A 24,462-nucleotide genomic window follows, 5' to 3' on the forward strand; every position below is an offset into this window, starting at 1 on the left:
ACTTGCATCTCTCTTTGTTTCTCCAACACATCATTGAGTGCATCAGCCACCGCTCTGTTACATTCCTTAATATCAGCTGTACGTTGTTCTGTTAACACGATTACAATGTGACACTGATTTTATACAATAGTAGTTCGATAAACAAGAAGTTAAAGAAGTGACTAACATTTTAGACTCAATAGTGACTGTTTTTGCTGAATTTCACAAAGGAAAATAGTTCCAATCAAAGCCACAGCAGAACTGTTGTGTTTCTCCCAGCAACACAGCCGTGTTTTGTTATTGAATGAATCCACGTTTTTAAACTAATCGAGTGAGTCAATGATTCAGTACACTATTCATAAAGACAGTTACTTCCCTCGACTCGATAAATCGGTTGAATGAATGACTAAACGACTCACTCGGTAAACCATTAATGTCACCACCTACTGATGGTTTGGTTTCATAAGTAAAGTATCATTGCATTTTCACTACATTTCTTATTTGCATGTTCAAATTTTTTTTTTATTTAAAACATTAATCTTTTATAATTATTTATGCATTCGCAATTTCGCAGTGTAAATGCATTTATGGCACCTCAGTTTCATCAAACAGTCTGTGCCACTTCAGATGCAGCTTTTGTGTTTCCTGCAGTGGAAAGATGCAGTTACTTAATACTGATATCGTTAGAATGGTAACAACTCTACAGTTTCAAATTAAAATTGAATTAACTGAAACAATGTAAGAATTTGATGTGAAAGATAACCATTTAATGAAGAAAAATGGCCATTTATAAGCATAGTGGGAAATGACATCTGTTTTGTTAAATACAGTAACTCATTTTCAGTTCATTTTTATTCAAGCTCCTTCCAGTCACATAGAGAGATGTTTAAGTGAGGAAACATTTGTAACTTAGTCCAGATTGGGGAATTGTAATGTTGCAAAATAAATTTACTTGCACTGAAAAAGAAACTGGATTTTCGTTTGTATATGCCGTCAATTATGCTTCTTTAGAAAGAAAATAGGAATTGGCAAAAATAAGTATTGGCAGGTCACACCTACAAAAATAAATAAATAAATAAAAGAAATAGGAATCGGCCAAGAAAATTGCAATCAGTGCATCTCTGTGTTTTTTTTTTTTGGGGGGGGGGGGGGGGGGGTTATGAGAAAATACTAGGAAATGAGTCATTAAAACAATGTATTTTCTTGCATATGACATAAAGGCGACATGGTTTTGCCATTATAACTAGATATTACATCGTTAAAACAATATATTTTGTATGTGACCTGACAACAGGGGAAACAGACGTAACATCCAGCTTCGATATTCCGCCTGCATTATTGTCAATGGACGATTGCCATCGTTGACAAAAAAATTGTTTCAACTTGGAATCTCACACATAAATTTATTAACTTTAATCACACTACCGGATCTGTAAAAATGTAATCATTGTAATCACTGCAGTCAATGTTGGTACTGTGGTAGTTAATAGCGGTGCACAACCCAAAAGTTTCTATATATTTAGGAAAACACCTCTGTGTAAGACCATGTGGTGTTTTCGAAGGTGAAGGAATAGCTGAAGTAACAGGTAGTGTGTTTTGCTTGGAGAACGTACCTGGTGCTTTCTGGCTCCTGAGTTGGGACGGAGAGTCATAGATCTCTAGTATCCAGTCTCCAGCAGCTTTCTCTCCCCAGCAGTGAGTTGTCATGAATTCCCAGTTCTTAAAGCCCTCCATTGAGTGATCAAACAGTCTGCAGTAACAATAAACAGATGCTACATCACAGCACAAAATGCACTTAAAGATACTGGACCAATTCAGTGGAAATCTGTGAATTCTTCCACTGAAATTCACCAGGGGGACAGAACAAACCACAATGTAGTAATTCTATCAAAATAGCCATTTACTGAAGTGTGTAGTCTGTGTATGTTGTACCTATTGGCGAGCAGCTGTGACTTTGTCCCTGATGGTGATGTTAGGTTGATTGACAGATCTCCTCGTCGTGGGTGCGTAATTGTTATACGCACAACCACATGCTCCAGATAAATAACGTGATGGTTTGCATTATCCGTGCAGCCTGTTGCCTTGTATACCGAACGAACGACATGCTCTGGACGGATGGTTCTATCGGAAACAAATTTATTAGGTTTTATTTATTATGTCTTGCATAACAATATAAATGTGACCTGCTGTTGGATGTTGCATATACCGGATTTGTTTGTCAGCATTCTCCACACAGATGTGCTGCGGGGGAACCGGTTTCCAGCGCTCCGCCTCTTTCACCATGGCTTCTGCGTCCATCAGCCCAAAGCCATACAGGTGACTGACTGTAAGAAGATTTACAACTTAACTGTTCAACAAAAAAATAACAATATGCACACAGATTTAGAGTTACTATGAACACCAAAATGACCATCAATCATGATCAGCAGATCAGTGCTATTTTAGTTTCATTGGCATTGTTAAACTGAATGAAAATAACAAATGATGCCTTGGCAACTAGATTATATATACATTTTTAGAATTTTTATATTTTTGTTTTCTCTAAGAATGTATGAACTTCCAGAATTTTAAGAACACAACTTAAGGTTTTTTTTTTACTCCTGATGTTTGGATTTTTTTTTCTTTAGAAAGTTGTATCAGGGTGTTTTAGACTTCCAAATAAAATGTTGTCCACATATATCATTCCCCAGGCAAGTTAAAGACAAATTACTGTTATAGGTTTTAATGATAAAACAGTAAAAAAAAAAAAAAAAAAGTGACTTTTTTTCAGATAAATATATTTTCAATCGGAGTATGAACAACAACAAACACAATCCATGCAGCTAATAGTGAAAAATTCACAAATTGTCTTCTGCACCAAAAATACAAAGTGTAAATGATTCGTAAATTGTAAATGCCGTGTCTCCCATTTGTAAGTACAGGAGGGAACCGTCTTTGTATTTCTATAGTCTTTGGCTGTACTCTGCATCGGAATAGATTTTACTGGGACATCGCCCCATTGCTTTATCCAATAGGTACCACTGTTTCATCCTTGTTTTTGGTTTGTTTTATGTCAAAGTGCTCAATCATGTGTTTTTCTGTGCTTTTTCAGAGAGCTCTCTCATACAAATGTGTTAATTTTTTGTTCATTTAAATGCATACACACATGACAGACTTTACTTTCACTTTGCATTTAATCAAATGTATTCAAAGAAACATCCTAAATGGTGGTTCAGAAGACCAAAAACCTATGTTTATTGGTTGAATATGGTTTCTTCTGACGAATCAATGTTGTCAAAATGTGATGACGTAATCACATACGCTACGGCGCCTCTGGATATCCAAATAAGACAAATGCGATATCTGCAGATATCCGGAGAATCTCTGCTTTACAACAGTTTTTAAAGCATTCAGATAGGATTAGCGGTTCAAAAGTTCTTAAACATTTAAGAGCAATAGTTATTTTTAGCTGTGTCTTTTAGTGTTTTTTATGGTTTTAATTTTAGTTTAAAATGACTTCGTAACCCTGATCCTAATCCTAACCCTGGTTCTGTTGGAAAATTTGTTATTTAGCATAGTCAGGTATGACCGGTAGAGATTTTGGACTTTGGATTACTTTTGGATTTTAGATCATCTTTATTGTGGTTATGAACATGTGACATTTTTGTGACTTTTTGGGCTTGAACGGTCAAATACATCCACTTATGTATCAAAAAGCCCATCTTTGATTAGTATCCTCATAAATACAGTCTTTATGTCTTAAGTGAACGTAAACAGTTAAGAAAGAAAATGCATACGTGTCAGTTTATTAGATCTGTGCATTCAGTCTTAAAGTGACAGCACCCTAATAAACCTTCAGCTGTCTGTGTCATTAATTAAACAACAAAAGTGGGAAAAACTCTTGCTACGTTTTTCACGTAGGTCTATTTCATTTGTGTCCTTGTTCTGCTGTAGTATTAAGTCCTATTGCTTCTAATTAGATTCTTTGTTCTTATTTTATCACTGACTGTTTATTTGTCTTGAGGTTTTTTTTTTTTCACGATATGCTTTCTTTGTGGTATTGAAAATAACTATTTGTGATGTCATTGATGTGAAATAAAATTACTCAAATTGTGATATAAGATTTTTGTATTTTGCCCAACCCTACACTGGAAAACCCTGAAGCATACAATAAACGTAACATCTAATATTTTGGGCATGCTGCTTTTCACACAAGCATCACCTCCAATCTAGTGGTTAAAACAAGACTGGGCAATTTAAAGCCTGTTAAAAACAGTTTAAAAAGGCTGTTACCGTTATAACCAGCAGCATTGGTTTTCCAGTCAGGAGCGCTGAGATGGCCAGCACGAGATGTCTTCACTATTATGTGTTGCACGTCTCGCCACGTCAAGAAAGGACTGAAGCAGAGAGTCAGAAATAAGATTATTGGACATTTGCAACTATGTGACCATGTGCGTGACTAAGTAATATCTCCAAACTGGATTTTTGTAAAATCCAATTATTATAAGCCAAACAATCACACTGGCCACAGTTATCAGCTTTAGTTCACAAAGTCTCATTGCCTGGATGGCTGGTTGAAACATTCACTCTCATAATTCACCGTGCACAGTGGGATTAAACATCAAACCAAAGAGAGATGGATGCCATGTGTTCCCGAATATCCCCCCGAAATATTGGAACAATCTAACTCCGTTTGGATCGCTGCATTGTGCTGGGAATATACAATCACATTGCAGCCATATGTCAAGGTTTTCCTCAATTTCCTGTGTGAAATCTGACACAGTTGAAACTTACGGGAAGCACGCCGCTCGCTACAAAGCATTTAGAGTCCCAGCATTTTACAGGGGCCTGGATTTTTCTTGCACTTTTGAAATAAGGGATTGATGATAAATGAGGACTGACCCTCTGAATTAAAGGGATAGTTCATCCAAAAAGGAACATACTATGGCGAACGTCAGCTGTTTGGTTATCAACATTCTTAAAAATATCCCTTCAATTCAGAGGGTCAGTAAGAGAGTGAAAAATAACTGGAGTTTATAGCATAACACCTTCATGATTAGTGGATAAATCTGCTAATTACACTGAAGTGGCCTGGAGCAGACACTTCCACTAAACAGCTGTTAGAGGACTGAGAGCATGCAGTAGTTTGCTTCCACTTACTTGGCTTCCAGAGCAAGAGCAATGATCCCTGCCGCCATCGGCGCAGACGCTGATGTTCCAGTGTGACTGTCTGTGCAGCGCTGCCTCAGATCAGTCGTGATCTAACAGGAGAGACAAAAATCATTTAGGTTGTTCTTGTGCATGGTGCTTCCATGTGTTTATCTGTGAATTAAGTGAACATGTATTGACAGTGCCAATGAGTAGCATGATGTGAAATAACCATACTTGACCGCTCCTGTTATAATACACAACACTCTCATATATTGCGAGTATGTGATAGACAGTTACATGCATTGATTTATTGTATTCTTTCTGATATTAGTTACATTTTAGTTAACATATATATAATTTGCTTTTTTGAAAATTATTACTTTACTTATAGTGTGTAGTTAATTATATAGTGTATTAATTTTAATCCCGTCTCACACAGGGCCACAAACTGTGGCATCTGCTGATTTAATTACACACACACTATTCTTAATCCAAAAAGAAATACTGCAGAACATTTTAGTTTTTTTTTTTTGTTAAATGCACTTCAGCATACTGGAGTACTTACTGTCAGTGAAATGTGCTATAAATGTGCCATGGTGCTACACTTAGCAGTAAATTACCACCACTTTTATGCATCTGTGATTCAGTAGCAAGGAATGGATCCACTCAGATACTGCGTTAGCATCAGTTTGAAGATTGTGAGATTCATGCAATAAAATCTTGGAAATATATTCATTTGGATCAACTAAATGAGACTCTAATTTCAGCTGTGTGATGGATTTCAGATTTACTCTGCTCTAAATGTCAGATTTAAAAACAAACAGTGGTTGGATAATTTTAGGAGTGGAACGGTTCGTGGACCACGGTTCAACTTAAATGCATCTGTAGTATGGTTTGTTATAAATAACATGTAAAACAAAACAGGGTTCGGCTAATATGATTCTGTTGATGGATACACATTATGGCTTCCCAATTCATTACAACACCACTAATGAAAAAAGAAAAGAAAATAAAAGATGGACAAACCATTCACTCTTGCTCAATTGAACATGATTGGAATATGAGCATTTATTCTGTCATCACCCAGGTGCTGATATAGCGCACAGGTGAGACCTGAACAGCACATGCTGATATCGGTTCAAGCTGAACATTTAAGAGACAGAGGATGCATCACAAGTCCACAAGAACAGACAAGAATGCATGATGAGAAACGGCTTTTATCTGTGTGAAAATATTAAAATTATAAAATACACAGTTATATTTGTGTTTGTGCACTCTGATGTAAAAAAGCTAAACATTCATGGAAAGCAAAGCAGAAAAAGTGAAGGAGAATCCCCTTGTATCACACAAAAGTGACGATTCTAGTCAACCAATCAATCAACGTTCTGCTCTGAGTGTAGCTCCACCTTTCTGGTACACCAACGGAAGGGTACCAAAAAAGTAGTACAGTAAACTTTTTTGGTACCATTCACAACTTCTGAAAGTGGAAACGGTAATAATTGCGTACCGCACCATACTTTACCGAATCATACCGCTAAGTGGAAACGAGCTATAAGTCAACACCCCTTCTTGTCTAATTGGACAGTTATGTTTTATTTGTTTAAAATAGATCAGAAGTTTTAAAGCCCCAATTAAATCAAAATCAAGTTTTTTTGGTTTTCAGTATAAATATGTTAGTCTGAAGGTTATCTATAATTTAGTGTGCTCCAAAACAATGACAACATTTACATTTAGAAGACATAAGGACTGAAATCTTACAGTCTCTCATTTCCGCCAGAATGGATTAATGATTTTGATGACATCCCCCTGTCCTTCAGCTTCTCATCAGATTTTCTGTCCAATCAGATGCTCTCTAGCATCTGAAGCGTCCCACCCCCATACACTACAACCTGATGCCGAAACTGAGGCTGAAATCAGTCACTTGTTCACAGAATTTGTATTTTCTGTACGGTGAGGGGAAATAGTGTACAGACAGTGTAAATATATTTTCGATAGGGGTGAATAAAGTATGGTTTCACATGAACTGATCATATGTGCGAGTCGGTCCAGACCACAAAACATATTGGATCCCATTTGAATTCTATAAAAAATGCTTTATGGATTAAATTCTATTGGCTATTTAAAAAAGTGGGCGGAGCTGCTTGATATATCCCGCCCTGACTTCCTGTTTCAGTTGAAATTACGTCAACACTGAATAATAATCATTCAAGCACTTCAAGGACCTTTGCAACATGAACGTTATAGGGTACGTTTACACAACAGTGATTTCACTCAAAGCACAAGTTTTTAATCATATAAATTTATTTTATTTTTTTTTAAGTGTGGACACATTCACTATTTTTCTGCAAGCATAATCCAGTCGTTCAATATTCAAACAAGAGTTTCATGTGGGAGGGAAAGATTCCTCACATGAATTCACCATGTTGACCAATAGAAAGCTGATTTCTGAGTATGCTGTGCTGTACATTTCTATGATATTAACAGTACACAATCAACATTCTTGCCAAAAATGTGTTTCCCTTACAGCTGTCTAAAATATTTTCACTGCTAATATTTACCTTTGAAATAGTTGCCTTTAATGACAATAACTCTGGATGGGTTCATAATAAACTTGTGTAAATATAAGTGATCTAGTAAATGGACAATGTTGCAAAAACTTGGAAATTCAGTGAACTGTACTCTTGAGCTGAATTAACTGAAAACTGCAGGAGATCACAACAAAGAGAATGTCTTTGTTCTGGTGTTTGTAACACTGGGCTTCAGAATGTAAAGATGTATGGCAAAAAGACTTTGAAAGCCGGTGTGGAATTTCGCACGTCGCTCTGAGACAAGCTGAGAAACAGGGAAGAAGCGTCACTCTGTAACTCTCAGAGGAGTGTGTAAAACTGTGTGTGGGCTGTAAACCACAGAGGTTAACACTAGGATGCTCTCATGACACAGTGACCAGCAAAGCAGATCAAACACACATGCATGGCCAAAGAAACCAATGAAAATGCAACAGCAATAAATTGGAAAAATAATGTGAAGGCATCTCTACTTTAAAGATATTGTGCAGTCAACCGGTGTTTAACTTCAGCTCATTTTTTTAATATAGATTTTCTACTAATTTGGGGAAATGTAGGGGCCTGGATTTTTTCTTGCACTTATTCTAAGACTACAACCCACCCCCTCCCCAAAAGAAACTTTCTTTCTTCTGTTAAACACAAAAGAAGATGTTCTGAAGAATGCTGGTAACCAAACAGCTGACAGTAGCCATTGACTTTCCTAATATTGAAGAAAATGGTATGAAGTCAATGGCCACCATCAATATTTGGTTACCAACATTCTCCAAAATATCTTCTGTGTTTAAAATAAGAAAGAAACTCTTACAAGTTAGGAACAACTTAGGGGTGAGTAAATTATGACAGTTTTCAAACCAATTAAGCAGCAGACCTGTTTGCAAGCTTGCTCAGTGCTGAAGATCTAGTTTTAGCATCTTCTTGGTAACTTACGATTTTGCGGTCGTAGTTCTCTCCGCTGCTGTAGGTGGTGGTGAGGGTGGAGGCGCACTCTTCCAGATACCAGGGCTTGCGGCCGCTCTCTGCCGTGCTGCTGATGGATATCGTGTAGATGCTGTTGGTGTAGCCATCACATGAACAGTGATCGCGACTCCGACCGCCATTTCCTGACGCCCAAACAAAGATTGAGCCCCGTCCTTTCCTGCCCTGTGAAGAGAAAAAACACGTATATTAAACCCATTCTTTTTCCTCCATTTTCCTTCTTATTACTGTAACAACAAATAGATTCTATATCAATTATTTCTGGTATTTTAAATTCATATATTTGAACAAATACATATATTTGTAATAAATATATTTTTAGTTTTCATTTGAATTTTACTTAAGTGTTAGTAGCCGAGTCATTATTATACGTTTATTATATATCTATTTAGCAATATTTCTATTTATTTCAGTTTCAGTTTTAGTAATTTTAGTATTTAAATGAACTTAAAACTTACAATATTGCCTAGTCAACCAACTGAAATAAAATCAGTTTAAATGGATACCTTTTAAATGTTATCGTTTTAACAGCAATGGTGGTTAAACTACATTAACTTCACTTAATTTAAAAATATATATCTATTAAAAAAGTACATTTCCAAACAGGATGGTTTTCATTGCCATATTACAGTAAAGAGAATTGAACGCAAATCATTGAGAATAATTTACAAACATCATCCAGATGCATTACGATAGTGGAAATCGGTCTCAATTCTAAAAAAACAAAACAAATAAACGCGACAAAAAAATAAATATAAACTTTTTTAACTGACTGACCGGAAACACTTATTTAACACAGGACAGCTAACAGCATCAGGACAATTTACTTTCCAAGCATTAATATCCTCCAGCCTTTTCTGATGAGAGGAGACCAGTATTACCTGATGTCTATGAGTCTCACATACCTGAAACATGCCTAAACCACTCCAAACACACCTTTGGCACAAGATAAAGGCCAATTACTGACGGAGACTCATGACTCAAGGAAGACAAACTAAAATCTAGAGTTGTTCCGATTCCGATACTAGTATCGGAAATATCTCCGATACCACAACAAATTCTGGCATCGGCATCGGCGAGTACATGAACCCATATACCGATCCGATACCATTTTCTTAAAAAATACCTAGTTATGACCGCAAGCTTTGCCTAACTGCTGCACGGTTCTTCTTCGCTGCTCAAAATGCATTGAAAACACAGGAAGTTGTGCTGTGTTGCCACAAGCAACCCCTGTTTAGAGCAGCGAAGAAGAAATGAAAACGCGTTAGCAGCCCTGATCTATATATGACTGGATCACTCATCACATTCTAAACTGCCAAAAGACAGTGAAGCCGCTTCTATATTATAGATCAGTGGTTAGCAGTATGTCTCTGTAGTACCGGTAGTTACAGACTCTCAAGTATATTCAGTACCGGCAGCTGCGTTCAGTCGCTTCCGTGTAAGTCAAAGCGCAGGGCTCCAGACAGTAGCCGAATATATACTAGTGTCTGTGAATATTAAACTGCAAAATACTATTTAAATATTACTCCCGCAAAATCTACATCTCTGTGGGTGACTGGCACAGATGCGCGAGAGCTCGCTGTTTTGTAGTCTCTGCTGTGTGTCATGAGGACACGAACGCATAAACCGTCACTTCATGAGAATTTACCGTTTCATTTGAGAATACTGTCATATCATAAACACAGACACTCAAAGATCTTCATGGCAGCCCATTAAAATAAATGTTTGGTTTACATGAGTAAATTGACAATATATAAAGCTACTGTTGTAGCCTACAGTAATAATAATACGTCTCTATAATAATAATAATTATGCCTAGATGGTTGCTTGTTTTTTACTTGTTTTGTTGTAAAGAGATTATCTGATTAATAGATCTTTTTTTATATTCCTAGACTTATTTGTTGCAGTTTTTTTATACAGTTATATTGTAAAACTTAAATACCTTTTTTAGTTTGCGGTGTTAGATTTTTGGCTGCATTTGAAGTTCTTTTTTGCATATGAAAATAAATAATACTGTCAAATTCATGTTAGATAATAAAAATACTGTAATAAATACAGTAGTTCACCATGTATTTGTTCATGTTTTATTGAGGGATCTGTCTGAAGCACACCATAAAAAGAATTCTAGCAATTTACACAGGGCTAGTAGTATATACAGCTGTATATACAGATACACACCCAGGTATCGGATCAGTACTCGGTATCGGCCGATACCCTGAGCCCAGGTATCGGAATCGGTATCGGGAAGAGAAAAAGGGTATCGGAACATCTCTACTAAAATCCCGTTCTAAAGTTCACTGGCGTAGCAGGTGATGAGTGTGAGAAGGAAAGGAAACCAGACTGCTGGAGAAATGTGACTGATGTCCTGAAAATTACACTTGCTGATTTATGAATGCCACATCATATGGAAAAAGACACTTTCAGTTTCAGAAAAAAAACGTAACACACATTTCATATAAACTTCCATACATGCTGAGATGATGCTTACCTGTCTGATGCCGTTTTCAAAGGCCTGTCTGGCGAGGGAAGCAGGCCCATCCACGGTTTTGCCATCATCATCTGGACCCCAGCTGGCACTGTAAATATCTATGTGTTGAGGGTGTAGACTCAGTGATTTGGCCTCTACCATGTCTGTCACATCTCCGTCCAACATGCGGACACCTGCAGGACAAGCCCAGAGAAAACCTCAGCAGGGAAAATATATGCATGGCCAGTGAAGTCCAACAGATGTGCAAAACTACACATTTACAAGATTAACTAGTCTGGGGGGGGGCTGTTGTCTAAATTACTAGTCAACTGATCTATCTTAAGCAAGCCCTGAATAATTAGGCTTGGATGTATTAGAGGGTGTGTATATATATATATGCCACCATTCAAGAGTAAGAATTTTTGTATTGCATTAAAATGATCAAAAGTTACAGTAATGACTTTCATAATGTTACAAAAATATATACATTTCAAATAAATGCTGTTTTTTAAATGTTCTATTAATCAAAGAATCCAGAATAAAGTGCTTTTTTTACTACAAAAATAAGCTGCACATCTATTTTCAATGTTTCTTGAGCAGCAAATCAGCATATCAGGATGATTTCTTAAGGATCTGTTGACACTGAAGACTGGAGGAATGATGCTGAAAATACAGCTTTGCATCACAGGAATAAATTACATTAAGTATAAAGTATTTAAGTATTTAAATAAAGAAACAGTTACTTTAAATTGCAACAATATTTCACAATATTACTGTCTTTACTGTAGTTTTGATCAAATAAATGCAGTTTTGTTGAGTATGCATGAGAGATTTCCTTAAAAACCTCCAAAAACCTGGATGTGTCTCATAAAAAATATGTCCTTACATTCATAAACAGCTACACAGAATTTAGGTGTATCGATTCCCAACTTGTAAAAAACTTAAAATGACCTAAATTAATTTTGTTGACTTCCAAAAAATTTTCCATAATCTATAAAAGACACCTGTGCAGGTTTTCAGTCATGCAGAAGAATATATAATATCAATACAATAGAAGAGCGTGTTTACTACCAGACAAAAGTCTAAATACACTTAACTGAAATATTTATTTTGATTTCTTAACTTTCTGAACTAAAGCCTTTTCCATGAAAGATTTTATTTAAAAATAAATTGAGTCCATGTATGAATTCTTTAACAAGAACATGTATATAAGCCAGTTTGGTCACGAGAGTTCATATAACTAATTTGTTTTATTTCTGACTTTTTACTGTTGTGAGGTACTGGTTGCATACAGGGGCACTGTTTTCACTGTATGTGCATGAATATGAACAAAAGACAGGATTCACAGGTACAGCAGCGGATCTAAATCAGACAGTCAGTCACACTTACCCCCAATCTTGGCGTTGTAAGCGATGCCCACTGTGCAGTGTGAGTTGTTGGCAGACGCTGCTACTTCACCAGCGCACCTCGTGCCATGCCTGAACACAACATATCAGACGATAGTGTTAGTACTGACACACACACACATTCACCGACTGCATAAACAAGACTGGAGACCCTTACGCAAGCACAGACACTGCTGCTGACCTATTACACACTCGCTACAGAAGGAACGCAGAAGTGGACAGGAAACAGAGAGAGAGAGAGAAACAGCTGGGCTGAAACTAAACATGTGCTTCCACGGCCAGCAGAGCTAAAACACAGCAGCTAAATATTTGAGATACTGAATGAAAACATTTGAGTGGTTCCTCCGCTTCAGACGCAACGTGGATAGATTCCTGACCCAAACTAAACCCACATAAATCGAATACAAATCATCCGCAAAAAAAAAAAGACAGAGACAGACAGATGGAGAGAGATTCAGCTGTCGAACCTCCAGCAGTGAACAGCTGCATAGAAAAACTCACGCTACCATGGTAACCACCGTCTCCAATCTAAGCCATTTATAAACTGAAAAAGAAACAAAGATTGTAAAGATCCATAGCAGCAGCAGATCCGGGATGAGACCAGGGTTCGCTCGCCGTCACAACCATAAACATTTACAAGGTCAAAAGGCCAGAAGAACTCCCAGGTGGTCCGTGGACTCGATCCCAGTGCCAATCTAATGCCTCCAGACTAAAACTATCACAACAATTATCCAATACTGAAACGTTTCATTGAAAATTAATGTACGATAAAATCCAAAAGACTGGCAACTTCAAGTCTACTTTACTGTTCAAAGATTTGGGGCTATATAGATTTGAATGTTTTTATAGAAATAACGGTTTTCTTATTTGAATATGTTATAAAATGTAAATGCAAAGATGAAATTTCAGCATCATTCCTCCAGTCTTCAGTGTCAACAAATCCTTCAGGGATCATGCTAATATGCTGATTTGCTGCTCAAGAAACATTTCTTATGGATAATGTTGAAAACGGTTGTGCAGATTAATGTTTTGGTAAAATGTCACTTTTTCAACATACTTTGATGAACAGAAGCTGCAAAAGAACTGCCTTTACTGTCACTTTTGAAACATTCAAAGGATTAGTTCACTTCCAGAATTGAAATTTCCTGATAATTTACTCACCCCCCATGTCATCCAAGATGTTCATGTCTTTTTTTCTTCAGTCGCAAAGAAATTACGTTTTTTGAGTAAAATATTCCTGGAATTTTCTACATATAGTGGACTTCAAAGGTGGTCAACGGGTTGAAGGTTCAAATTGCAGTTTCTATGCAGCTTTAAAAGGCTCTACATGGAGAAGTCAAGGCCTAGCGGTTAGAGAGTTTGACTCCGAACCCTAAGGTTGTGAGTTTTAGTCTTGGGCCAGCAATTCCACTATTGAAGTGCCCTTGAGCAAGGCACCGAACCCCCAACTGCTCCCTGGGCGCCGCAGGATAAATGGCTGCCCACTGCTCTTGGTGTGTGTTCACAGTGTTTGTGTGTGTGTGTGTTCACTGCTGTGTGTGTGCACTTTGTATGGGTTAAATGCAGAGCATGAATTCTGAATATGGGTCACCATACTTGGCTGTATGGCATGTCACTTTCACTTCACTTTTTACATGATCCCAGCCGAGGAACAAGGGTCTTATTGTGCGAAATGATCTGTCATTTTCTCAAATAAAAATAAAATGTATATACTTTAACAACAAATACTCATCTTGCACTAGCTCTGCGATGTGTTTCTTCATGCATTATGTAATCACATTGGAAACGTCACGTATGGTTTTTTCTTAGTCTGTGTACTTTGGTTCAAAATGGTAGGATAGGGCAGAAAACATCTAATTTTCTCCTCCAACTTCACAATCGTCTGACATCAGTTTAACCTTTTTTTCAAAGGGTGTTTGACTTTCTTTGCACGTTTGCATTGTAAACACTGGGTCGGTACTTCCATCTGCGTCATGTGTACGTGATTACGTAATCCAAGCATTCATGAAAGTGCAAGACGAGCATTTGTGGTTAAAAGTATAGAAAGGTTTTTTGTTTTTTTTCGTTTTTTTTTTTTATAAAATGACAGATTGTTCCACTAGATAAGACCCATATTCTTTGGCCGGGATCGTGTTCAGCCCTTTGAAGCTGCCCTGAAACTGCAATTTAGACCTTCAACCCGCTGATCCCCATTGAAGTCCACTATAAAGGAGAAAAATCCTGGAATGTTTTCCTCATAAACCTTTCATTTTGACTGAAGAAAGACATGAACATTTTTGATGATAAGAAGGTCTAAATTAATCAGACAATAGATAATTTAATAGAGTAAATTATCAGTAAATTTTAATTCTGGAAGTAATCTTTAAAAGCACACAGATATGTAATGCATCCATGGTGAAAAAATAAAATAAAAAAAATGTGCTGACCCGAAACTTTTAAATGGTACTGTATGAGTTCAGAAAAAAGAAAATTCTGAGCCAACATTTTCATTGATTTTAATCAAAATCAGGGGTCAGCAACCTTTTGGGCATGAAGTGCCATTTTACATTTTTCTGGTTAACCACGGTGCCTTTGACTAGCATTAGGAAGTAGCAAATCATGGTTTATACCTGTCATGTAAACCAAAGGCTCAAAAAAATTAAATAAATAAATAAAAATAAAAATAATAATGTTATAAAACCATATAATGTTACTTTAAAAATTAAGGGTGTGAGTCAGGAAAACTAGTTAATGATCAGCTGTGTTTTAAGGAATTATAAAAAATTATCTGTGAAACAAATTGTGAACAAGCAGTTTTTCCATTCAATTTGCAAAATATAAATGAAAACAAAATTTTTACCCACTGGGAAAGTGAAAAATGCATCAACCTCAATCAGACATTACACAATATCCGAAAAAAATTAATGTAAAACTACACAGATTGATTGTTTGGTGGTGTCTATTTATATTTTAAAGGGGGGGTGAAATTATCGTTTTCACTCAATATCCTGTAAATCTTGAGTACCTATAGAGTAGTACTGCATCCTTCATAACTCCAAAAAGTCTTTAGTTTTATTATATTCATAAGAGAAAGATAGTCTGTACCGATTTTTCCGGGAAAAACACGACCGGCTGGAAGCATGACGTGTGGGCGGAGCTAAAGAATCACGAGCACCAGGCTTTTGCGTTGAGAGCATCTGGAAACTGTGACATTACCGTGAGGAAAAAACCATCATCCAAAACAAACCATGGCTAACAGTCAGATTCAGCCGTTTATTTATGATCCAGAATCAGATCCCGAGGCTGAAACTGAATGAGAGCAGCAGCAGCAACGACTCGCTCCGAGCGGGGCTCGAACCCGGGTCTCCGGCATGGGAGGCGGACGCACTAACAAGGAGGCAGAGATATTTTAAGCAGTTTTACTCACCCTTTTTCGTTGGGATTGCATCATCCTTAAGAAATAAACGATACGCAAATCCGTTGTCAAACTGGGCCTTGTTTGTAAAACAAGCATCTTCGAAATGCAGGGAACAAACACAAACACTTGCACAACTCCGTTGATGCTCTGTAAAAATAAACTCATCCACTGGTCCCTTAATGCTGTTTTTTCTTTGGTAATCTGTGCAGGGTTGTCTTGCCCTGGCAACCAAAAACACACTCCTTTTGTGACATTTCTCGACGCTCTCGCTCTGATCAGTGAAGTCTGTTGTGCTCTCACTCAGTGCTCTGCTATATGGGAGCGCGCGCTCTTCCGGCTGACGTGCCCTCAGGACCCATATAAGTAAAATCCGCTCCATCTAACGTCACACAGAGCCATACTCAAAAAAAACTTTCCGAAACTTGTGACAAACCGGAAGGAGTATTTTTGGAACAGAAATACTCCTTCAAACGTACAACTTAATTTTTGAAACTTTGTCCATGTTTAGCATGGGAATCCAACTCTTTAACAGTGTAAAAAACTCAGTATGCATGAAATAGCATTTCACCCCCCCTTTAACGCCCCTGCAGCTTCACTATTTTCATGATGAAAATATTTGTACACAACAGCGGCAAATTCCCTTCAGCTGCGTGAATTCACATAGAGCAGCTGTTACTTCACGGAGTCGTTGTTAACTGACAAGCTGCGCAAATCCAAGCTGATAATGAATGTGGATTAGCACAGCTTGTCAGTTAACAACGGCTCCGTTTACTAACAGCAATTCACGCACCTGAAGGGAATTTATCACTGATCAGAGAACCGGCTATACTGACGAGATACGAATTAATTATCGGACGATATTTATCGCGCACCCCTAACGACACATTTCAGAAAGTTTTATGAAATAGAGCTTGCAGAACTTGTACCATTAGATTTCACATAGTTGTGTAAAGTATTACGTAGGCATAAAAACTAAGCGTTTGGTCATTTTAAACGTCATTCAGACAGTCCTTTCCTGTCTAACTGACTATATGCCAAGTCAAAACCTCTGTGAGACGAAGTCACATCTGCAGGCAAAATACAGGTCAATGAGAAAACCAGAAACACGAACCACACCTGAACAGAGCATTCCAGTATTTCAGCATTTCCAGAACCGCACAAGTCATTGAAACCTTTCTTACGTTCCCTAAAAACAACTGATACTCATATTATAGGTATCATATAAACCCATTTACCATATAAAACATACACTGTCCACAGCCAGACACTCTTGGTGTTGTGTTGCACATTTTACATGCAGCTTAAAGGTCAGACTGGTTCGATAAACTGCAGTTCCACTGAAAGTCTAGTGCAAAGCCCATGTTCATCTGTCAGATATATGAACTTCCAATATTTACAGTACAGCTGCTCGGTCACTCAGAACGACCCCCGGTGGTGAAGCTCACGGTCAAAACCCACCACAGGGAAATAAAGACTCACATTACACAAACTATCAGCGGAAGAACCAACACAAAACATTCCAGCACATAAAAGATCAACAGCTTGTGTAGGATAGTGGCCAAAAGACAGGGGAGACTTTTACTGAATCACTCAATAACTGCCCCCCCCCCCCCCCCCAAAAAAAGTCATGGTCAGAATTATTAGCACCCTTGGTATAACTGAGCAAAGTAGGCTGTGAAAACATATCTGCATTGTTTATCCTTTTAATCTTAAATTTTTTTTTAAATTTTTACCACACCACAATATGTAATTATCCAACCATGATTTCCTATTTCACAGGAGTATAAATATGAGGGATCAGAGGCCAAATTCCCGTGATCATCCATCACAATGAGAAAAATTATTTAGTTCTGATGTGATGAACAAGATTGTTGAGCTTCACAAAATAGAAATTGGCTGTAAGCAAGCAGCTAAAGCATTGAAAATCCACACTTTCACCATAAGGGCAAAAATTAAGAAGTCCCCAACAACAGAAAATGAAAAAATTCTGCCTGGAAGAGGAAGTGTCTATTTTGTCTTAAAGGGCTAGTTCACACAAAAATGAAAAGTGCCCCTTGATCTAGTCTAGTGAATGGGTGTTGAGACTCAGTGCATCCATCCATCATATAAACAGTGCATCACATGGCTCCGGAAGATGGGGCTTCTGAAGCGAAATGATGAGTTTGTGTAAGAAAAATATCCACATTTAAAACGTTCTGAACTGAAATCTCTAGCTTCCGCTAACTGTCATACACGCATTCTTGATAGAGTGGCGTTTTAGCGGATGATGTAGACATAGCGTAAGCTCCGGTGAGAATATGCTAGTTACACGAGAACCAAGTTTTATGGTTGGGCTGTGCGATTAATCGAATTGAAATTGCGATTTGAGACGTTCCGATTTGCTCATCGCAAAAGCCTGCGATGTGGACGCGATTAGGGCTGAAACGATTCCTCGAGTAACTCGATTACAAAAAATGATCGAGGCAAATTCCTCTGCCTCGAAGCCTCTTTTAAATATATTTTAAATCTCACATCAGGTTCTTTGGCAATGATTTTTTTTAATGTGACAACGCGTTTACGTCACCCACAAAGCGAAAGGAGACACAAGCTCTGCGTCCGAAGTCGCATACTGCAAGGAGTCAGCAGTGTTTTGATTTGAGTGCGCGGGCAAACGTAAAGAGAACGTCGTGGCGTGTGTCCATTGCAAGATAGAGCTGGCATACCACAACTAGGGCCCTATGATTTCTGCGATGCAGAAAACGCGGAGGGAATCGCGGAATCCAGTCATAAAAACGGAATTTACAGTTTAACGCGGAATGGCAAGGAATTTGCCAAATTTTGAATGAATTCATCAAAAATAGCTCATTGCACTTACATCAAATCACGATATGGACTAATATCTGTAAATATTAAGCCGGAATAGTCTGTTTAAATATGAATCTCGCATGTTCTGCGTTTCTTTGTTAATGAATGGAGCAGAAGCGCGTCTTCATTCATTAAACACACTGAAGCGCGCATGAAGCTCGCGGTGAATTCAGCGTCTGCTATCTCTCTAAATAAGACGTGAACACATGTACAACATCTCCAGAACTGCTCTGACAGTCACTTGATGAGCATTTGACCGTTTGAGTTGAGTAAAACTAGCGTCACATCACACTGTAAAGGCACGCCAACCCATCAAAATAAAAGTCCGGTTAAAGACTGTTGTTCAGCAGAATGTACATAGCCTACTACTAAAAAAAGAAATCTTACTTTTTTTAAAAGTTTTAATCACACAACATTTCTTCCATGTTTTATTTTTTATAGTAAATCCCCTTTGTTTACCAGAAAGTTAAGTAAATTTTAAATAATTAAAAGATAAATTAATGTTTTATGTGTTTAATGTGCATCTCAGAAAATGCTTTATTTAAAACCCCAACTGAATGGCACTTAAATATACTTAATTCATCTGTCAACTTTATTGTCATTGTTCACAGTACAAGTAAAGACAGAAACAATGGGTAATAATTAAATGCTTATTTTTGATGTATGCATTGAATTCTATGCATTTAAAAAATAAATAAAATAAAAAATCTAAAAAGTCTAAAAAAAATCGAGACCCAGGAGTCTTATTTTCTCTTGCATAATTAATATTGCACTATAATTAAGCAAAAACAAATTTTATCCCATTAATCGATGGAATTTTAGGTAGAATACTCGATTACTAAAATATTCGATAGCTACAGCCCTAGACGCGATATTACTGCAGCCTTGAGTGACAGTCTTACTAACCAATAGAGTGAGGGCACCTCCGTTCTCCCCAATCAGCTCTGCTCTAGCTACCATTAAACATTTTTTTTTTTTAAACAGAAAGCAGGAGAGAGACAGAGTGGGATTACGGCGTCTACAGGGTCAGGTCAATAGTTAGGCAAATTAAAACTAAATAAAAACGTTATGTAACTTAAGCTTTGAAAAGACAGACAACGAACATAAAAGGTAATGCATTGTGCGTCACAATGCATATCAAGAGCACCTCCTATTGCATGTTCGCTGTTCACAATTCAGAAGACCAGACACCACAGCCTGTGTCTCTGAATGCTTCTCATACTCGCCCCTCTCTTCCCCACGCGGTGCGTATCCCGCATCATGGACGAGTCGTTCACACTTCCGCAATCACGCAGCCTGTTTCGTAATGCTCGGTTATATCCCTGCACCGTAAATCTCCATGAGCGCATCTGGCAGTATGGATGAGGCTCGACTCACGTGCGCAACCTTTGACAGCTCGCGCCTGGCTCTGCGTTTAATACGAATGTAAATTCAGTCTGCTAGCTAATTCAACTTCAACTGCTAAATAAATTCAACTGCTTGCTAATTTCACTTGAATGAAATGAAACATTCAGAACATTTTCCACTTGTTCTTAAAATCCCAAATACAGTGAAACATGTAATACTTTAATAATTGACTAAAGAAATAAAGTTCTTTACTTATATAAAAATATTTCCAGTCAAATTCAGTAACTAAGTTAATTCTATAAAATGAGTTATACCATTATAATCTTGTCTAATAATAAACATTTTCTAATAATAATAATCCAATCGCTGGAGCCTTTTCTATGCCTACATCATCTGCTAAAATGGCACTCTCACATGCACACATGTACAGTACAACAATTAGTGGATTACAGTTTACAGATTACAGTTTAGAAAGCTTTAAATATGGATATTTTTCATGTGGAGCACTTTTTATGATGGATTGATGCACTTGTTTGGGCTTCAAAATCCAAAATCCAGGACATGTTTTTTATATCACTCCGACTGTATTCATTTGAATGAAGAAATTCATGTAACACCTAGGATAGTCTGAGTTAATCATGTGAGCAATTTACATTTTTGGGTGAACTACCCCTTTAAGGCAAGGCGAGGAGGATCGTTTGTGTGGCTAAAGACTCTCCAAAGCCCCTTTCACACTGCCATTCCGGCAAATACACACAACCCTTGAAGATCCCGTAACGACACGTGACATCAGGGCGTGACGTGTAATGTATGAGTCGAAAACATTAGGCACGTTATACTTTCACTGAAGCAAGCAAACAATCTCGGCGTCAGCGCAGAAAGTGAGGAACTAACTGATCTCTGCTTCATTACAGTTTGCACATATTTTTTCTTCACGAATGTTGATCTTCCTTCAAAACAGCCGATAACGCGCGTCATCACTTCGACACGGCATTATATCTGGCTTTTGTTCTTACAGCGCGCGTCCCGATTTGAATCTGCCAATGTTACTAGGTCCCCGACCCGGGTTCAATGCGGTAATCAATCCCGGGAGGTGGTTGCTTTCACACAGAAGGCGACCCGGCAATGTTCCGGCAATATGATGGGTCCGACGTGTCAAGTATCACAGCTGGAGTATGAAGGCTCAAGTATCACAGCTGGAGGGTCTCAAGACACTACTGAAACTTCAAACAGACGTTCTATGTACAGATGAAACAAAACAAAAAATTACTTTTTGGCACACATGAGATGGGTTTAAAGCAATGCAGAGAGATAAAAAAAAAAAGTACTCCATGTGTACAATGAAATATACTGCTGTATCTTTAATGTTGTCGGCCTATTTTTCTGCTGGAGGTCCTGGACATCTTGTTTAGATACACAGCATCATGGATTCTAGCAAATAGCAACAGATAAAAATCTAATTCTGTCTTTATTGCAACATAGGTTTATTTTGAGATGACTTTTTATTTTAAAAGCTTTTAATTCGCCATTCCTAATATTATATTATTTGCAAACAGTGATAACTTGGTTGCAGATAAAACACACCGGCTTTGTATTCACAAAACTAGGTAAGATGAACACATCGCTGTTAACGTTTCTCTTTAGACTCTTTGATAGTGCCATTTTCTCTCACAAGCTAGCTTAAACGTTAAAGGGGGGGTGAAATGCTATTTCATGCATACTGAGTTTTTTACACTGTTAAAGAGTTGGATTCCCATGCTAAACATGGACAAAGTTTCAAAAATTAAGTTGTACGTTTGAAGGAGTATTTCTGTTCCAAAAAAATACTTCCGGTTTGTCACAAGTTTTGGAAAGTTTTTTTCGAGTATGGCTCTGTGTGACGTTAGATGGAGCGGAATTTCCTTATATGGGTCCTGAGGCACTTCTGCCGGAAGAGCGCAAGCTCCCGTATAGCAGAGCACTGAGAGCAAAACAGACTTCACTGATCAGAGCGAGAGCGAAATGTCACAAAAGGAGTGTGTTTTTGGTTGCCAGGGCAAGACAACCCTGCACAGATTACCAAAAGAGAAACAGCATTAAGGGACCAGTGGATGGAGTTTATTTTTACAGAGCATCAACGGAGTTGTGCAAGTGTGTTTGTTTGTTCCCTGCATTTCGAAGATGCTTGTTTTACAAACAAGGTCCAGTTTGACGCCGGATTTGCACATCGTTTATTTCTTAAGGATAATGCAGTCCCAACGAAAAAGGGTCACGATCGTGTGTTGGAACCACATGCGGTGAGTAAAACTGCTTCAAATATCTCTGCCTCCTTGTTAGTGCGTCCGCCTCCCATCGGAGACCCGGGTTCGAGCCCCGCTCGGAGCGAGTCCTTGCTGCCGCTGCTCTCGTTCAGTTTCAGCCTTCACAGCTGTCACAGCTTCCAAACGCTGTCAACGCAACTGACGCTCGTGATTCTTTAGCTCCGCCCACACGTCACGCCTCCAGGCGCTCGTGTTTTTCCGGGAAAAATCGGTACAGACTATCTTTCTCTTATGAATATAATAAAACTAAATACTTTTTGGAGTTATGAAGGATGCAGTACTACTCTACAGGTACTCAAGATTAACATGATATTGAGTGAAAACGAGCATTTCACCCCCCCTTTAATGACAGTCCTACTACAGGATTTAACACGGAGTAATAGCTCACTACCAGTTACAAAAGACACAGTAACAGTCTGTCACAGGCAATTCTAGTTTCATTTTTCATCAATTAATTTAAATTATTTTTTGACTATGTTCTGGCCCACTATCTAGTGGCACAAATGTTTTGGGACCAATGCCAAATTTACTTGCCCCCCCCTGCTATAGAAAACAAGTGGGGTGAACTGAAGAGGAGAAGCACCAACATGGAGCTGGGAATCTGAAGAATGTGGGAAGATTGTGAATAAAAAAAATCTCTGATCCCTTGTCAGGTGTTCTCCAAACTCATCAGGCTCTACAGGAGAGACTCAGAGCGGTCATCTTGGAGAATTAATATTAAAATATCGCCGTTAATCTAGATTAATCTAGATGAATTCCAAGATTACAGTGAGATTAATCTAGATTAAAAAAATTAATCTATGCCCACCACTACACTTTATATAATAATATATATATATTAGTAATAATAATTATTATTATTATAGCTATACACAAACACAATATATTGTGAATAATTGTATTTATTTTAATTAGATTTTTTTAAAGCTTTTATTAGATACATTTATAACAAGTACAGATGTTAGCCAATCATAAAGCAGGTCATTTACATATGCAACTCTTAAAGACACAGTAGCACAATCAGCCTATTTAATTCCCTGCTCAGATGAAGCAGGAAAGCGTTAATAACTACATTTTGTTTATCACAAATAATCTCAACTAACATTAGAAGCAGACTTGGTACAAAAAAATGCAGGATATGCCCAATTTAAAGGAGTTAATTGCCATATAGCTGTCTATACTTCCTTTATGAGGTGAGAACATTTGAACTGTCTGCATTCGAAGGCTGACAGAGACAGAAGAAGCCAGAGCAGGAGGTGTATGGTGTTCTATAGAGCGTGTCTATACATGCAGACCTAAAACTCCCTCTCGGTCTCCAGCACACGCTTCCTCCTGAAAACACTGACAGCGTCAAACACTCCCCTTTTCCTTTCCCACGGAAATACTTCTAATGGGGCTCCTGAAAAGTATAAATTAAGTGGGGGAATAGTGCTCACGACAGCAAAACATTTATGTGTACGTGCACTCACATAAACCTCCAGATGGGTGTCTGATACAGGCAATGCAAAAAACACTTCTATTGCTCATTCCTTGGGATAAGTATTATATTTCAGCACATAACTCGTCCTGCACCATTTGAGCTGTGGACATGGATCAGATCTCAAAATGCACAGATTGAGGAGAGGTGTGCTATCACCTTTCTAAAATAATAATACAGGGGGAAAATCTTATAGACAATGGAAAAGGTGCATAGAGACTTGTTGGACTCAGGGATAAATATGATACAATTTAATAAAAAAATATGCATTTTCTTTACATTAAAGCAGTGCAATTAACACTGCTAATAAACAATAAACAATTAAAGCATATTCTTGTTTTGTTATGTAAAAATTATTTTACATAAAAACATTAGGCCTATAGCTTATAAAGGTTTTGTACATTTTTAAGTTAATGTAAAAACTAAAATTAATTCAGCATGGTGGGCCACATTTGAATTTGTGACGGGCCGCACGCAGGTTGAGAACCACTGCATTAAGGTTATGAGAATTGGTGGATTAGAAATGTGCCTTTCTCATAAGTATTGTCCTTAAAAAGCAACATTTTACACTAAACA

At 37.7% G+C, this 24,462-nt stretch overlaps 1 protein-coding gene across 2 annotated transcripts in view; it reads right to left on the minus strand.

The window, feature by feature from the left end:
* The window catches only part of LOC127963319 (proprotein convertase subtilisin/kexin type 5), a 46,821-nt gene that overhangs the window by 13,872 nt on the left and 8,487 nt on the right, over positions 1 to 24,462 (minus strand). For both annotated transcript variants that reach the window (XM_052563168.1, XM_052563169.1), the window contains exons 6-13: positions 12,505 to 12,593; positions 11,137 to 11,309; positions 8,601 to 8,813; positions 5,119 to 5,219; positions 4,252 to 4,355; positions 2,186 to 2,303; positions 1,912 to 2,100; positions 1,593 to 1,729 (exon numbers count right to left, since the gene is read on the minus strand). In XM_052563168.1, the coding sequence (XP_052419128.1) occupies positions 1,593 to 1,729; positions 1,912 to 2,100; positions 2,186 to 2,303; positions 4,252 to 4,355; positions 5,119 to 5,219; positions 8,601 to 8,813; positions 11,137 to 11,309; positions 12,505 to 12,593 (1,124 nt within the window). The remainder of the gene's footprint in view (positions 1 to 1,592; positions 1,730 to 1,911; positions 2,101 to 2,185; positions 2,304 to 4,251; positions 4,356 to 5,118; positions 5,220 to 8,600; positions 8,814 to 11,136; positions 11,310 to 12,504; positions 12,594 to 24,462) is intronic.

This window comes from Carassius gibelio, chromosome B8, assembly GCF_023724105.1.
Source record: "Carassius gibelio isolate Cgi1373 ecotype wild population from Czech Republic chromosome B8, carGib1.2-hapl.c, whole genome shotgun sequence".
In the NCBI taxonomy this organism is placed as follows: Eukaryota; Metazoa; Chordata; class Actinopteri; order Cypriniformes; family Cyprinidae; genus Carassius; species Carassius gibelio.